Below are 17,735 nucleotides of genomic sequence, written 5' to 3' on the forward strand. Positions count from 1 at the left end.
ACCATAATCCTCCCTCCACCAAACTTTACACTTGGCACAATGCAGTCAGGCAAGTACCGTTCTTCTGGCAACCGCCAAACCCAGACACGTCCATCAGATTGCCAGACAGAGAAGTCACTCCAGAGAACACGTCTCCACTTTTTCCACTAGATTTCAGTGGCGGCGTGCTTTACACCACTGCATTTGACGCTTTGCATTGCACTTGGTGATGCAAGGCTTGGATGCAGGTGCTCGAACATGGAAACCCATTCCATGAAGCTCTATACACTCTGTTGTTGTGCCAATCTGAAGGCCACACAAAGTTTGGAGGTCTATAGCTATTGACTCTGCAGACAGTTGGTGACTTCCGCGCACTGTACACTTCAGCATGCGTTGACTCCGCTCTGTCATTTTACGTGGCCTACCACTTCGTGACTGAGTTGCTGCTGTTCCCAGTTGCTTCAACAGTTGACCGTGGAATATTTAGTAGCAAGAAAATTTCACGAAACACCTGAATCCAATGATTTGGAGGGGTGTCCTGATACTTTTGGCAATATAGTGTATGTTATGGTCATTATGAGGGTTCCCTTAGCCAGTAGTATAAGTACCATGAGTGCCAGGGGGTGGACACTACAAGGCCCAGGCAGCCACTCAGCTATACAAACTAAATTTCTGTGATAGATTTTTATTACAATCATCATCATAGAAATAATATGATACAACATTATAAAAATGATTGTGCTATTCAGTCATGATCAATAAATAACTCTCTTCTTATACAGCACATTGCAAGAAACATTGTGATAAAGGCCTAAAGTTAAGTGAGATATTAGCACAATCAGAACTTGACGTAGCCTTGTTGTTACTTCTCCTGTGATGTGGTAATGAGTGTTAATTCTTCCTGTTTCATTATGCCTGCAGATATACATGCTGATAATCTCAGCAGTACAGACAAACCCCCAGATATTTGTGAAGAACTATGTATGGCGGATCCTAAAGTTTTAATTAATCAAGATCAAAACTTAAATGATTGCTGCGGAAAGGCCCAAGAAACTTCAGATTCAAATCCCAGTACTCCAAAGCTGCTTAGGAAATCTGTAATATGTGTACATACTGTAAGTGAGCCAAAAAGAGAAAGCATGGTGGAATTAAATGAAACACAAACTTTGGATAATAGTTTCAGTGACAACAATAAAACACTAAGGTTGTCGCAGGAAAAGAAATGTGCTTCGCGTCAACACAGGGTGTCCTGGATTCAAGAGGAACATGTAAACGCTACTTTGAAGAAAGCTAATTCGGACACTTCTCTAAGTTCCTCTGACAGTTTCCTCCTCCCTCCGCTTCCAGAGTTGGATTCTGTATCCATTAGTAGTGTTGAGGAAGATGGAGAACGTAGCTCCCTGAGGCCAAAGAGACACCATTCACATGGACTTGGAGATATAGTCAGACATAGTCTACTAGCGGTTAGCACAGCACTAACTGGGCTGGTTTCTCCAGAGAAACACCTGGTAAATAGAATCCAACAACTGGCAGAAGACCCTTCATCTTACCTGGGTGGAACTGTTCAAACATTCATTATCCAACTACAAAAACGATCTGTTGTATATCTTTCTTCTACAGAGATGCTACAGGGTATACGTCAACTGCTTACTAACTTGAGGAACCATCTGCTGGATAGCAATGAGACTTTGGAAATTCTGGATCGTCAAGAAATTGAGGAAATCAAAATTGGTATGAAATACACTGTTCTCTAGTGTGCTTTAAAATTTATGAAATTAATTACTGACAACTCATATAGTGAGACAGCATAGGAAAAATAAAATAGAACACAACTAGCTACACTTTATACAATCCTGAAATTGTACCATGATTTATTACCTAATTGAGTCCCATGTTATTACAAGTGGACCCTTGTGCTGTATACAATATATATCCAACATTTAGGGCCTCATTATGGAGTCAGATAATCATTTGCGTAATTGCGTTTTTCTGGATATGGATAAGTCTGGATATGAATTGGAGTATGTGTACAGGATGTGTGCATAGAACAGTAGGGTTTATTGGAAGACCATGCATGTTTACACGTTCTGACAGGCAGTGAGTGTATGTAATTTCTGGATGATATCATCAACTGGTTCCCAGGACATTTCATACATTAAGCTGGAAAAAATAGAAACAGATGTACCAGTTACATTACTAAGAAACATAGAGGAAATATAAAGGAAGTAAATACTGTATGTAATTGCATGGCTATTTCGTAACATAACAGTGGTTGGGTATTACATTTTGCTGTATTAGTTCCAGGTGTCATTACTATAGTGTTTTAAAAGAGATTATTTTATAAAGAGCCAAAGATTCACCAGGCATTGGGAGACATATCATTAATCTGGAAAACTTAAATAAAGCACATACATCATCAAATTTGCTGATGAGTGCACCTATTCCAAAAAAGACTCATCAAATTTTGGATTTCCTTGTTTAATGTTCAAGCGATCCTGGCCTACACTACTGCGTGCTTAATGTTACAAAAGTGCTGAAGGGTAAGCATCACCCTGGTTGTACATAGGACCTCCACTTATGCCAGAACAGATAGTAAGATCCACTGTTCTCTGTGCTAACTCACCTCTGTTAGGAAACTGTCAAATGACAGAAAAGTAATCACAGTTGTATAACAATGGATAAAGCTTAATGCTAGGAGCAGACAGGGCCTGATCTTATTGGGGAGAAGCTGGGATGTAGGAACTTCAACACTTCTGTTACCTTAGACACTCTTTTGGATATCACAGGTTCACTTTAAGTGCTGGTTTTAATACCGTAGGGTTTTCCCTTAAAGCAGAAAATGTTACATTTGTTTTTCTAAAATTCAACACCCCAAAGATTTCTTATGGAGCCTGCAATGATCTTTTTCCTTGCTTCACAGTCAACACACAAATGTGCCACTTGTTGGCTGAGTATTCACCAAAGATTTGTCCGATTCTTTGGTTTGTATTTGGTATTTTCCCGCAACTTTTTTTTACCTACCATCTTTATAAACACAACAAATGTTGCCGCAAACAAACAGAAGAAAAGCTGTCCGCACACCAGATTCCACTGGAATAGTTTATTGAAGCTTGTACCACATCACTGGTGTCCCACCCAAGGTCCGCCCCGTCTGATCCGTTTCACCCAATCACAGGCTTAGTCGTAGAGATGAGAGTGGACCAGTTTAGACTGTGCTTTATATCATCAAGTTCCTCTGCGTATCATTACATGGTAATACAAAAAAGTGGACCAGCCTTAAATCTCACCAAGAAACATAGCATACATTATACATAGCATAGTATAGCATAGCATATATTATACATAGCATACAATATCATACAATGTCCTGCAAAAAATACCATTGCTGAATTTGCAGGACATTGTATGATATGTATATTATAAGCTAGCTATATTTCTTGTATGCTGTTTCTTGGTGAGATATAAGGCTGGTCCCCTTTAATTGTGTTACCATGTACAGACATGCACATGAATTTGATGGCATAAAGCACACGCTACCCTGGTCCACCCTCATCTCTATAAATATGCCCGTGGTTTGGGTGAAAAGCATCAGTGGCCGGACCTTGGACAGGACACCAGTGATATGGTACAAACTTCAATTAACTATCCCAGTGGAATCTGGTGTGTGGCCAGCTTTTCTTCTATTTGTATGAGCATATTGGAGCAAGGACGAGGCAAGCACCTGCCTCATACCTTTCCTGAGCCATGGAGGAGCAGTACTTTTTTTTGTGTTCTCCTTAAGTGCTGCCGCAGATCCAAGCTAGTAAAGTATTTGGATTGACCCAGAAAATAAACAGTATTTTATACAGAAATATACACTAAACCACAGATATATATCTTTTTTCCAAAAAGGCATAGAAAGTACTAGTTAATTGGGGAGGGGCATCCACCATCAGTCTTAAAATTTTGGACATTTATACAAGAGGTGACAGTTTTAAATTTAAATATCTTTTCATAGAATGTGTATACAATTCCTGCATGTTCTGGTTACTTTTATCAATACTTTGGTGTAAGATGAGGAGACTATTCTCAGAAAAAGAATGCCTCTGTGGTTTTACATTGCAGGCTGAGACTTCCGTTCACACTATAGTTCTTGCTTCAATATGTATACTGTGGTTGCACATCAATGTAAAAGAAGAGATATGTCACCACTATACCTAGGAAATTAAATACCTGCCCCAGCCTCTGTATAATACACATATAACTATTCTAAAGCCAGAATTTCCTATACTCATTATGAGAATGAAAAAAGATTTTCTTTTATATCAGGAAACTCCTTACACAAGCGTAGAATACAGCTAACACTTTTATATACAAACACACACAAAATTGGACAAGTTTAATTGGACAAATGGTTTTGTAGGTCATTGATGGGAACAAATGTGGCCCTTAACTATAATGTTATTGTGAAAAGAGGATTACTGGGGTTAGGTATTGAGCTAAGGTCTGACTTTGACCTACTACATTAAAAGTATCACACAGAGGTTCAGAAGACCTCAGGAGACTTGTTGAAGTTAGCAGAACAGGAGGGGGTTACCAAGGGATGTCTAAAAATGTAGACCTACGTTAGTCTACACGCAGTTTACAAATGGAAGAAATCATTACTCCCTCACTCTGAGAAAGATTAGCATGTACACTCCTGAGACAAATAACATGAGACAAATAACAATAGGGTGATAATAATGAGACTCAGAAAGCCTGGAGATACAGCCAAATGGCGGGCCTTTCTGAGTGCTGAAGCATGACTGCCCCTTTCCGTCCTTTGCAGCTTCCTATTGAACAGCCTCAAGCTTCATACAACAAGTCTCATGTCCATAACACAAAGGGGAGGTATTCTGTAGCTCAGCATGGAAGGACTGGGCAGGGCTGATAACAGTGCTTGAGATTCCAGGGCAGCAAAGGCAGAATTGTCAGTTTAAACAGGAAGTTAGGGGCTTACTGTATTTTTGACAGAATCATCAGATATTTGCATGCAGTGTTGGCGAGGCTTTAGGAGAGATTGGTGAGGCTTTAGGAGAGATACGTGCAGTGTTGGTGAGGCTTTAGGAGAGATACGTGCAGTGTTGGTGAGGCTTTAGGAGAGATACGTGCAGTGTTGGTGAGGCTTTAGGAGAGATACGTGCAGTGTTGGGGAGGCTTTAGGAAAGATAATGTAAGTGCAGTGTTGGTGAGGCTTTAGGAGAGATATGTGCAGTGGTGGTGAGGCTTTAGGAGAGATACCTGCAGTGTTGGTGAGGCTTTAGAAATGATGCGTGCAGTATTGGTGAGCAGTGGCGGACTTAATAACCAAAGGGCCCTGGTGCAAGATTTTATCTTGGGCCCCCCTCCCAAGACAGGGGTGGGGGGGCGGGCGGGAGCGGATCAAAATAGATTATAATAGGGAACATTACAGTGTAATATTCCCCATTATAATCCACTTGTCTGATAACATCAAATAGCATTTCACAACTATTATACTCTAGCCCCCCCCCCAACCCCACGCTCGGACTTACCCAGACAGAGGACCGCATGCCAGGAAGTTTCGATTTGAGCACTGCAGGGGGCGGGGCTTGTGACACACACACGCCTCCTGTGACTCACCTCCCCTCCCGCTGCTTGTTACTATGGACGCGGCCGGGAGGGGAGTCACAGGACCCGCCCCCTCACTGACATGCCCGTCGGCAGTGCGGGGCCCCGGTGTTCGAACACCGGGACCGTGCACTGCCAAAAAAAAACGGATCGGACCCCACTGAGGCTGTGGGGGAGCCCAGGACTGGACCCCACTGGGCCCCCCCACAGCCACAGGCCCCGGTGCCCGGCACCGGCGGTAGTTCCGCCACTGTTGGTGAGGCTTTAGGAGAGATACGTGCAGTGTTGGTGAGGCTATAGGAGAGATACGTGCAGTGTTGGTGAGGCTTTAGGAGAGATATCTGCAGTGTTGGTGAGGCTTTAGGAGTGATGTGTGCAGTATTGGTGAGGCTTTAGGAGAGATATGAGCAGTGTTGGTGAGGCTTTAGGAGAGATACGTGCAGTGTTGGTGAGGCTTTAGGAGAGATACGTGCAGTGTTCGTGAGGCTTTAGGAGAGATACGTGCAGTGTTGGTGAGGCTTTAATAGAGATTCGTCCAGTGTTGGTGAGGCTTTAGGAGAGATACGTGCAGTGTTGGTGAGGCTTTAGGCGAGATACCTGCAGTGTTGGTGAGGCTTTAGGAGTGATGCATGCAGTATTGGTGAGGCTTTAGGAGAGATACGTGCAGTGTTGGTGAGGCTTTAGGAGAGATACGTGCAGTGTTGGTGAGGCTTTAGGAGAGATACGTGCAGTGTTGGTGAGGCTTTAGGAGAGATACGTGCAGTGTTGGTGAGGCTTTAGGAGTGATGCGTGCAGTATTAGTGAGGCTTTAGGAGAGATATGAGCAGGGTTGGTGAGGCTTTAGGAGAGATACGTGCAGTGTTGGTGAGGCTTTAGGAAAGATACTGTACGTGCAGTGTTGGTGAGGCTTTTGGAGAGATATGAGCAGTGTTGGTGAGGCTTTAGGAGAGATACGTGCAGTGTTGGTGAGGCTTTAGGAGAGATACGTGCAGTGTTGAGGAGGCTTTAGGAAAGATACCTGCAGTGTTGGTGAAGCTTTAGGAGTGATGCGTGCAGTATTGGTGAGGCTTTAGGAGTGATGCGTGCATGTTGGTGAGGCTTTAGGAGAGGTATGAGCAGTGTTGGTGAGGCTTTAGGAGAGATTCGTGCAGTGTTGGTGAGGCTTTAGGAGAGATATTTGCAGTGTTGGTGAGGTTTTAGGAGTAATACGTGCAATGTTGATGAGGCTTTAGGAGTAATACGTGCAATGTTGATGAGGCTTTAGGAGAGATTCCTGCAGTGTTGGGGAGGCTTTAGGAGAAATTCGTGCAGCGTTGGTTAAGCTTTAGGAGAGATTCGTGCAATGTTGGTAAAGCTTTAGGAGTTATACGTGCAGTATTGGTGAAGCTTTAGGAGTAATACGTGCAGCGTTGGTGAGGCTTTAGAAGTAATACGTGCAGTGTTGGTGAGGTTTTAGGAGTGATACGTGCAGTGTTGATGAGGCTTTAGGAGAGATTCGTGCAGTGTTGGTGAGGCTTTAGGAGTGATACGAGCAGTATTGGTGAGGTTTTAGGAGTGATACATGCAGTGTTGATGAGGCTTCGGGAGAGATTCGTGCAGTGTTGGTGAGGCTTTAAGAGAGATAAGTCCAGTGTTCGTGAGGCTTTAGGAGAGATTCGTGCAGTGTTGGTGAGGCTTTAAGAGAGATACGTGCAGTGTTGGTGAGGCTTTTAAGGTGCCCATACACCTTAACATCGCAAGACTTTTGTCTTGCGATGGTCGTAAGCTTATTAAAAGCTCGTACGATCTGCCCATCTTGGACAGGCAGATCGTACTTGCGATCATCGAAAGCCTTCTGATGACCGCACTGATGGGCGGGCTTCCGATCACTGCAAACGGGCAGTGTGCGTGTGCGCACACCGGCCCATTTGGCAGCTGTTGAACAAGCAGGCCACTAACCACTAGGTTTTAAAGCCTGCTTGTTCGACGGAAGACGTGCGACCGTACAGTAGAAACGGTCGCACGCCTTCCATACACTGTACGATTATCGTACGATCGTGGGATGGTGTATGGGCACCTTAAGAGAGATAAGTGCAGTGCTGATGAGGCTTTAAGAGAGATTCGTGCAGTGTTGGTAAGGCTTTAAGAGAGATGTGAGAACCTCTGCTTAACATCATTCTAATGCTGAAATATTGTTTATTTTGTAGAATGAAATGCATATACTTCTTACTGAAAGGTCACTTTACAAATATGTATGATTTTTAAAAGATTAAAGCAGAACTGCCAAAAATAACAAGATAAAAATGAATTGCATTTTTAAAGATAAAATCAGCTTGTGCTGCAATGTTCACCATCAATCCAGAGAATTTTCCTGCAGTACTTTTTGCCACTAGAGGTCCACAGTCTGATGGCCAGCATCATTCAACAGATTTTGTCTAAACCCAGGTTGTCCCGGACATGCCCCAGCCTGTGACTGGACAATGAAAGCAGAAGCAGCACAGTGATGAGCTCATTTCTCTGTCACTCTGCTTTATCTTCTTACCAGTATGCTTCTTGTCATCACATAACTGATTGGCTCCTTCTAATTCTTCTTCCTTCCCTCTCTGAACTCTGCTGTACAGGGATTTCAGGAGGCTGATACCAGGTCAGATGTAGGTTCTTACATTTAAAAATTGCATTTAAAAATGCAATTTTTAATGTATTGTATTAATGTTTACAGAACTGCAATAATTTGTGTATTTTATATCTGCCTAAAGTTCAGCTTTAACAAAACTGAGGTTAGATATATAAATATATCTATTACTTTAAGCAGCGTGGTAATAGCTTCTTATTTACTTTCTATTCAGCCTCTATCATCGAATCATCTCTGTACAAGTGTGTGCTGAAACCCTTGCAAAGTACAATTTACTCTCAACTACTGGAGATGCACAACAGAGATGGCTCTATGGAGAAGTTGCTCGATAACCAGCAGAAGATGAAGAAATGGAGCCTGGATGAGCAGCAGCCACGAGCAGGAATTCCTGGGCTTGCCACCATGGAGAAGATTAAGCAGAAACTGGCACTCATGCACAAATCCTATTCCCCAGAAAAGAAAATACGCCACTTGCTGAAAATCTGCAAACATATTTATGAGTCAATGGAAGCATGCAGTGGGAAGAAAGGTAAGGTAGATGATATATGTTTTTATATTGCTCCAAATACTGTTATAAACTTATGTGAAGCCGAAGTTGGCTTTGGTCATTATATGGCAGTGGGGCATATTGTGAGTTCACAATCTCAAACACATACTATTTGTTGAACGGATAGTTGCTTAGATTAACCAAGTAATGACTGAGCTATGAGTGCATTATCTAGATTACCTTTTCACCAGATAAATCCAGTACCACTGGTCAGTTCTCCACTGGCTGGTTGCATGCAGAAGTTTGGAGATACCCTTAGACATAACAATCTTTTTCTAGTCCATCTAAAATTGGCCAGATCAGGTGATACACCTGTAATGTCTATAGGCACCTTCATTGTATGCAAAATAGTGAGGGGATCCATAATCTAGGAGAATCCCAGTGTAGAACCTCTATTTTGTATAAAAAGAGTAAGGTTTGTGAGGTTTCAAATGAAGTGACTGCTACTGTGGCGGCTGCCTTTGTAAAGGAAGGAAGCTGCTTGGAAGACCGTGAATATATTAAGAAATTTACATCCTTCATTTGGCCATTAGCACTGGACCCCTCAAGGAAGAGCTGATACATTTTTTTTTTGCTGGCCAGGTTGATTTTACTTCCACCATCTTACATACTAGAAAAGATAACTTTAGTACAACTTACATCAATTTAGCTGGCTACAGTATTGTTAACCGTCTTTAATTTATTTCTACCAGAAGCCTTTGGTGCAGATGACTTCTTACCTGTTCTGATCAATGTTCTGCTTGGATGTGACCTCACTGCTGTTCAGTTAGATGTGGAGTATATGATGGAACTTGTGGATCCTTTCCAGCTTCAAGGAGAAGGTGAGATTACATTTCATTGCATTTGATCGTCAAGAGACACTGAAAGCCTGTAGTTACTTTAAACAGGGCAACTGATGCCCTAAGAACAGCCCAACATTTTGCCCCCTTCATCTCCCGGCCAGAATTCGAAGATAGACAAGCCCCATATGCCTGTAAAGCCTGTGAAGGTTCATGGCCAAGAAAGAGGATGTGAATAAACAACAGAGGCCGTGGCAGATCGATCTACACATCTGTAGGGGAGCAGTGTAGGCGGTCAGATAGCTCAGGGCAAAAGGAATAAGTGCACTATGTAGCTAAAGTGCACTTATCCTTTAAGGGCATGATAGCTAGGGGAGAAACTCTGTAGTGCACCCTTCCCTTGGTGCCCTATGAACTATGTTTATTTTGCTTAATGAATCATCTAGTGTAGACTAAGGTGGCTTGTGCCTATTGAGCTTGTTATATCTTTTGGCACTCCATACTAATTCTCATATTTCATTTACAGGTGGCTATTATCTGACTACTTTGTTTGGAGCTTTGTATCACATAAGCACCTTCAACACTGTATCAAGACAGCTCAGTGTGGAGGCCCAGAATTCTATCCGCCAGTGGCAACGCAGACGGACTGTTTACCACAAACAATCTTTTCAAAAACACAGTCAAGTGAATAAGACAATGTCAGAAAAATATGCATCTCTGCTGGCCTCAGATGGAAAATAGCCAAGAATTAGCTTGTACACTACCCAATGGCAAACAAAAATAATAATCCTATTATTGTGAGGACAGGTTCCCTTTAAAATGACTGCTTGTATATTTAGGAGGATAACTATAAACAGCTTAAGGGCTGCATAGGCAAGCAGACAGCAAGGGCAGTGTCACTTTCATTTCTTGATCACTAAAATAATCGCTCAAGTGGATCTTTATAACTGATATTGTTTTTTTCCCTTACACAAGACTTTAAAATGTCCTCGGTATTTGTTTATAAGTTTGGGAAAAGGATGCCAATAGTTGCGTGGTAATAGGTATAATTTTCATAAGTGCAGCCCAGATTATAAGGCTTCCTGGTTAAAGAAAGCAGTAGAAATTTTCCAGTGATGTAGTAGCTGCAGAATATTCGTTGGCTGGTTGGCCATCAGAGTCCTAAAGGCTGACGACATTGAAGAATAACTGGTATTAACCCTTGCAGTGGGGCTACCCTGCACTGCAAGGGAAAGTGCTCATTTTTGTCTAGGTGCTAAAAAAAAAAGTTATACTCAGCAGCCGACTCCCTGCTTATGTGATCACTGAAGCGTGTCCCTTCCTCTACTGCACAAAGAGACTGCTCCTCGGCATCCTCACATCTATACACAGTCTATGCACATTGTATAGCATGTGACGACACCAATATCCTTAGACAAACGAGCACTTAACAACGAGCAACTACCACTGCACTGCAAGGGTTATTCAAACTTTTCTTGGAGTTCTTCTTTAAATAACTTCATATTATTTTCATCCTAAAGCTGCTGTGTTCTAGGTGGGTTTCACCATATTGTGCAAGTATGCACAGCATAATTGCATGTTATGGTACACTTATCTTACACTCTCGCCCACTTTGTCCTCCGCCACCACCGCCATCTCCTCTGCCGCCACTTCTGGGTTTCCAGGCATCCTTATCGACCACTGGGTGGCCACTGATGATGTGACTTCCCCCCAAGTGCACTGCACAGTGCACACGCTGTTCATTGTACATAGAAAATTAAAAAAATAGCTGGGGAAGAGAGGAAGAAGGTTTTTTCTTAGCAGAAGAGACTTTGCATGTCTCTTCTGCCCAAAATCCCTACCTCAGTGTGATTTTTAAAATTCATTTTCACTTTACTTCCACTTTAACAAGCTGTAAAATAGCTAGCAGTTTTTGTTTTCTGAGTCCCTCGAGTAATTTGATTACCTGTTGATCCTGCCAGTAGATCTGCCATTTTTCACTTCCTGTAACAGGGTGACAATGCTTTTATTCTACCGTGTAATTTCTCACTGCAGTGCTGTTACCCCATAGACAAGGTAGTCTCAAATGGGTATGTCTTTTAAATACATGTTAAGTAAGAGACAAACAAATTAAAACTTGGCTCCAAGGCAAGGGGAAAGTGCAAAGAGACATTTCTGGGTCATGGTTCCCTAATGTTGTAAGAGGTTGGAGATTTTGTCCACATACAACTGTCATCACTCTGGGCTTACATTGTATTTTATACCCATAAGGTGTTATATTTTGTATATAAATCCAATTGATAATGCCGATAATGTCGATGTCATATAATTATTTTAATCTTTTATTTTTTATTCATTTTAATATTGTTTTTATATATCAGTATGTGTTTGGATCAGCTGTAAAATAAGGACTGTACATAAAAAATAAAATGACTTAACAGTGTTTCATGTAAGATTGTGTACTTCTTTAACAGGACATGTCTTCAACATGTTTATCTGCATCAATTAGGGTCACAATCAAAAAGTTATAACAATTATATCAATCCATTGTAAAATAAATAATCAAACAGAAAGATTTCAAGGACTTACAGGGTTATTCACAAAAGGGTGAAGAGTTTGGAGAAGGCAGGAGAAGTGAACAATCTAGGTCAACATAGCTGATTAGGAAAAATTATCCTATTCAGCTCACTTTCCAGGTCAGCTATGTTGTCCTAGATTGTTCACTTCTCCTGCCTCCTCCAAACTCTTCACCCTTTTATGAATAACCCTGTGAGTCTACTTGTCATGGTGTGTTTTAAGATTGGCAGGCTAATTGTTTGTCAGTGAAGTAGAATAATACAAGATTCTTCCTTTCGGGGGACATTACTGCAGAACGCAATAATTAATATTTTGTGTCCTTCCTGCCGTACTGGTTCTCTCAATCTCCAGATTAGACTTTCAGTCTGCTCACACACAGACTAATGTTAGCAATACACCCTAAAATTAATCACTCGATTCCAAGCTAAACAGCATGGATGGAAGAATGTCCCCTGCTTGCTATTGTATTCAGACAGCCAGTATCAGAATACAATCTCATGTTATGTCTATTACATTAGCACAGAAGGTGGGCTACCATGCATTGTGCAGACACGGACTTAGGACAACTATACATGGGTAGCACCTTCACCAAGAATGACAATTAGTTTAGAAATCTGCCCAAGTCTGTACAGATCGCTGCACCACAAGAAACCTTCCCAACTTGGCTGATGGATCGATAAGCCACACATATGGTGAATGGACTTTTCTCAATCCTACAGAAAAAAACGCTTAGCATAAAGCCAAGTTCAATAATGACTTTGAATAGCCAACGATGACCCAATAATTACAAACTATGCTGCTGATTTTATACATTGTTTGTGATTCTCAGCGTGGTTTTAACTCCCAAGTTCCAGGGCACTCGTTTTTGAAACTTGTTGAAAAATCTCAGTGTGAGTGGACAACATCCTTTCTTCTGCAATGGAGCAATACTGTATATTATGCATGCTGCATATTAATTAAAAAACATGTCTGCTAGAAAATAAAAAAAATAACAGTTCTCTTTGGGTACAGCAAAGACTTCAGCATCCGTAAGAGATTAACAAGACAGGAAATTAATACTTTTTCCTAACATTATCTTACTGCTCCAGCTTAAATTTTATTAAGAGATGGGTGGAATAAAATCAGGATGGAATTTATACAGTACTTCCTTCACCCTATGCCAACTGCCTTATGCCTGTCTCCTCCGAACCCAGGGACGGTTAGTAATTTTAGTGCAGTATTTACAGAATCAAGAGGATCATGAGGTATGCAAAGCTGAGAGCAGGAAGGCTGAAATACACATTCTGCATCAGTACATCTAGAACTAAGAGGAAGCAAATGGACAGAGATGTAATTCTCTTCTGCCTGCAGTTTTGGTTCTAGGTGTACAGACTTAAAGTGACACTAAACTCAGGGGTTAAATCTTAAAAATGTACTCAAGTACCTTAACTATTAACAAAAATGTATCTAATTTGTGTATCACTGTATCAGCTGTAGGTCCTAAATCATCTCTGAATTAATGCTGACACTGTCCTTTCTTCTGGAGGGTGGCTACTTTTGTTCCCATAGTCCCTGTGTGTGTTGTAAAGTAGCCAGCACTCCAAGCTCACTCCCGTGATGGACTACAATCTCATGTTTAGTTTACTGATTTGTATTGAGATTGTAGTCCATCACCAGTTGTGTAATTTCCCTAGGCCACAGCCTATGTTGGCTATGCACATATCCAGCCCTAAGCAAAATGTAACATCTGTAGGGATGTTGTAGTTTCAGACTTTGTTATGGCACAACAAAGTTCCTTAAAGTTACTTCCTTTTTTAAAGTAGCTAAATAAACATTTGATAATCATTTGGTATTGTGAGCCAATATAAAGTTAATCCTTCTGCAAATAGTTTAAAAGTAAATGATGTCTTATCTTTTTATTAGGTTTCGTCTTTCTTATTGGGCAGCTGATCTTGGCAATCTGCCTTTCCATCATATGCAACTTGACAATCTGCTGCTTTGTGCTCAGGGTGCTACTTTCTGTGGTCAGTGACTCATTGGTTATAAATTCTATTGTTTGAGGTTTGGAAAGCACATGGCCTTATAAATTGAATCAGTTCATTAAAATAGTACAGACAATTCTCTGTGTAACTTCAGGAAATTCAGCTTCAGCAGCTTAAAGTGACACTAAACTCAGGAGTTACATTTAAAAAAAAAAATTCAAATTCCTTAACTATTAACATAAATGTATCTTATTTGTACATCACTTATTTGTGATCACTAATTGGTTTCCTATGTTGACTGAATTGTACTTCAAAGTGACACTAAACTCAGGAGTTAATCACTCGCCTGAAGATCCTCAAATCATCTCTGTATTGGTGCTGAAACTGTCCTTCTTTCTGGCGTGTGACTACTTTTGTTCCCCATGGTCCCTGTGTGTGTTGTAAAGTAGCCACCACTGTGAGCTCACTCCTGTGATGAACTACAATCTCATGTTTAGTTTACTAATTTGTATTGAAATTGCAGTCCATCACGGGAGTGAGCTTGGAGTGGTGGCTACTTTACAACACACACAGGGACAATGGGGAACCCTCCAGAAGGAAGGACAGTATCAGCACCAATTCAGAGATAATTTGAGGATCTACAGCCGAGTGATATACAAATAAGGAGCTGTTTTATTAATAGTTAAGGCACTCAAATGCATTTTTAACTTCTGAGTTTAGTGTCACTTTAAGGTAAACTTTTCCTGAGGGAAACAATGAGCCCACTATTGCTGATCTCCTTCTGAAAAAGCTAGCTGCCTGGCTGTTATACTGCACTACTGGCTGTAATACTTTCTGAGTCACTGACCTGGAACAATTGTGCAGATCAGGAAAGCCAGACTAAAGTCAGAACTTCATATTTTTTCTTGGTTAGTGGAAAAGTATACAAAGTAGTAAAGCCAGAGGGTTAAAATGACATGCAACTAAATTCTACAGAATGAGAAATTTCACTGGCACCAGGGAAAGGGGCAGCCTTCCTCTCACTGACACCACTATAAGGGGCAGTCTTTTTCCCCATTGACACCAATGATACTGGGCAGCCTCCCTCCCAATAACACCAATGTAAGGGCAGGGGCAGATCCAGATTCTAGTCTCGGGAGGGGTACTGCCAAAAAATAAGAACACAGATCATGGTAGTAAAGAACACAGCGCTCAGTAGTTAAGAAGTCAGCGCTCAGTAGTAAAGAACGCAGAGCACGGCAGTAAATAAAGCAGTAATGCAGTACTGTTCTATTACAATATGTCTACACGACACTGGGCACCTGGAATATTATATACAGACAAAATCAATACAAGCAATAACGCTAAAGGATGATAGCTGGGGTTCGTGGACATAAGCACCTAATGCCTGGCAGCTTCAAGTAAGCTTAGTGTACCTGCTACAGAAACCATACGATCAGCACGCCTACCCAGTGCAGTTGCAGAGGTTTGGCAATGTAAGAAAAAACAGCATTGACGCTGTTCACCTGGAGTGCACTCAGCCCACCTGGAAGCTGACAGGGCTCGGGCGCTCATGTGTGCAACCCTGAAAGTGTCACTGTGTCAGCATGCATGAGGCACTTCCATGAAGTATGCAGGAGAAGCCCACCATTCCAGCTGACCAGATAATTCCCCTGCTTGTGCACCTGACAAGGCTCCTCATGGTGCTGCAGTCCACCTGTGTACCCCAACAGTTCCAATAAGAGGGGTGCTCTTGATCCAAGGGTTCAGCTTGGGCGGGGAAGTGTCCACAAACTCCCTGTGCTCCAGACCTTCATCATTCTTCGGTGCCAGCTCCTCCCTGCCCTCTTCCAAGTCCAGTGCTGCCGCTGGCTGCTGCGGGGACAGCAGCATGAGAGCATGAGCGGAGCCTCTACCTGAGTAGCCATGTCCCATCACCCCTGGCGGGCTCTCTCCTCTGTCTCTCGCTGCACATGAAGGGCTGCGGCCTAGTTGGCAGGAAGTGGCAGAACGCTATATAGTTAAAAAACATCAATGTAACGGACCAATGTAAGGGACAGTCTTCCTTCCAATGACACCAATGTAAGGGGCAGTGTTTCTTCTACTAACACTAACATAAGTGGCAGTCTTACACACTCTTAGAGAACAATCAAGCTCCTTAGCTTAGCAAATTGTTGACTTTTTAAACATATGTCAACAAGCAACATTAAAACTCCACCATCAATTCAGTTTGTTATTAACATGCGTAGTCTCATCATGCCAAAAACAAAAGATTTTATGTGTCAGAGTGCATGCATCTACAATCAGAAATTGATTGCACATTTTAAACCTGCATTGGAGCCAGAACAAAATGCCTTAGCTATAAAAAAAAAACCCCATTAGAGCAGGACTATGTTTGCCTTCTGGAACACTGTTCTGTGGCATGAATCAACAATAGCATTGTTTGGCCACAGTAACAGTAGACATGTTTGGCACAAACCAAAAACAGCATTTCAGGAGAAGAGCCTCATACCAGCATTAGTGATATAAACAGGCCCGGCGCTAGCGCAAGGCAAGTAAGACGGGCGCCTTACGGCGCTGCAGGGTGAGGGCGGAAAAATAAATACTATGATTTGGAGTTGCTTTAAAGGAGAACTATGGGGTTAACACAAACTAGCGTCCTCCTGTCACCCTAAGCTCAGTATACCGCAAGCTACAGCTCGCGGTGTACTGAGATGCCACAGTATACCGTGAGCTACTGCTCGCGGTATACTGAAACGACGCAGCTGAAGCCGATCCCGACAATTATGTCTGGATCCGCTCCGGCTGCGTGAGTGACAGCTGGCTCTGCCTATCTGGAGGCAGAGCCATCTGTACCCGGCCCCTCCCCGTCCGTTCCGCCAGGCAGCCCTGGTGGATCGGGGAATCCAGCCCCTCCCCTGTCACGGCAGAGAGCTGTGACAGGATCGAGAGATGAGCGAACGCCGGTATTTGTTCGCTCACTTCTCGATCTACTGAGCCGACCTGTGACAGTCTCATTGTCACAGGTCGGCTAGAACTATGAGGTGAGTGAAAAGCACTCACCTCATAGTTCTCCTTTAATGCTTCAGGGCCTGGGCTGAGTCAACTATGAAGTCTGCATCATATCAAAGTACGCTTCATGAGAATCTGTCTGAATGTTAAAACTGAGAGGAAAATTGATCTTTCAACACAATAATGATCAAAAGAAAAAAAAAATGTCATGGAGTTGATATCAGAGACTGGTGGGCACTTATGCTACAAAAAGTAATTTCTTCTAAAGTGGACAATATCAGATTCTGAGGCTAAGGGCGTACCTACATTTTCAACAGAAATAGTAAGGATTGTCACCAGCACACCAAAGGTTTTGAAGCAAAAAGTACTTTATTGACAAATCGCCATTCAATACAATCGCTTTCGGGGGTCTCAGCAGAATTCTGAGCCTGATGAAGGGGTATTGCTGAGACCCTCGAAAGCGCTTGTATTGAATGGCGATTTGTCAATAAAGGACTTTTTGCTTCATAACCTTTGGTGTGCTGGTGACAATCCTTACTATTTTTGCATTTTTCACGGGGCCGTCCGTGGTCACTGCAAGCACCCACCTACTCTGCGGGTTTACTACTATTCTGGTAAGGAGTGCAGCTGGTTCTCCACTACATACATTTTCTACAGTACACTAATACATTATATTGATATGTTTGTGAATAAATGATTGAAAA

At 42.1% G+C, this 17,735-nt stretch overlaps 1 protein-coding gene across 1 annotated transcript; it reads left to right on the plus strand.

The window, feature by feature from the left end:
• Window positions 1–1,010: 1,010 nt before the first annotated feature.
• LOC108787678 (ras and Rab interactor 3-like) lies at window positions 1,011–10,264 on the plus strand. The gene is made up of 4 exons (XM_018557285.1): window positions 1,011–1,710; window positions 8,412–8,726; window positions 9,437–9,565; window positions 10,050–10,264. The coding sequence occupies exons 1-4, from the start codon at window positions 1,119–1,121 to the stop codon at window positions 10,262–10,264; spliced, it is 1,251 nt and encodes a 416-aa protein (XP_018412787.1). The 5' UTR covers window positions 1,011–1,118.
• Window positions 10,265–17,735: the final 7,471 nt, after the last annotated feature.

The sequence above is a fragment of the Nanorana parkeri genome, unplaced genomic scaffold, assembly GCF_000935625.1.
Source record: "Nanorana parkeri isolate BGI_ZX_2015 unplaced genomic scaffold, ASM93562v1 scaffold278, whole genome shotgun sequence".
NCBI lineage: Eukaryota > Metazoa > Chordata > Amphibia > Anura > Dicroglossidae > Nanorana > Nanorana parkeri.

Excerpts from the sequence above, each read along its gene's own strand:
- LOC108787678 (XM_018557285.1), top strand. The coding sequence starts at position 1,119 with ATGGTGGAATTAAATGAAACACAAACTTTGGATAATAGTTTCAGTGAC. Across the intron at positions 1,711-8,411 it reads AATTGAGGAAATCAAAATTG|CCTCTATCATCGAATCATCT; the intron begins GTATGAAATACA and ends CTTTCTATTCAG. Across the intron at positions 8,727-9,436 it reads AGCATGCAGTGGGAAGAAAG|AAGCCTTTGGTGCAGATGAC; the intron begins GTAAGGTAGATG and ends TATTTCTACCAG.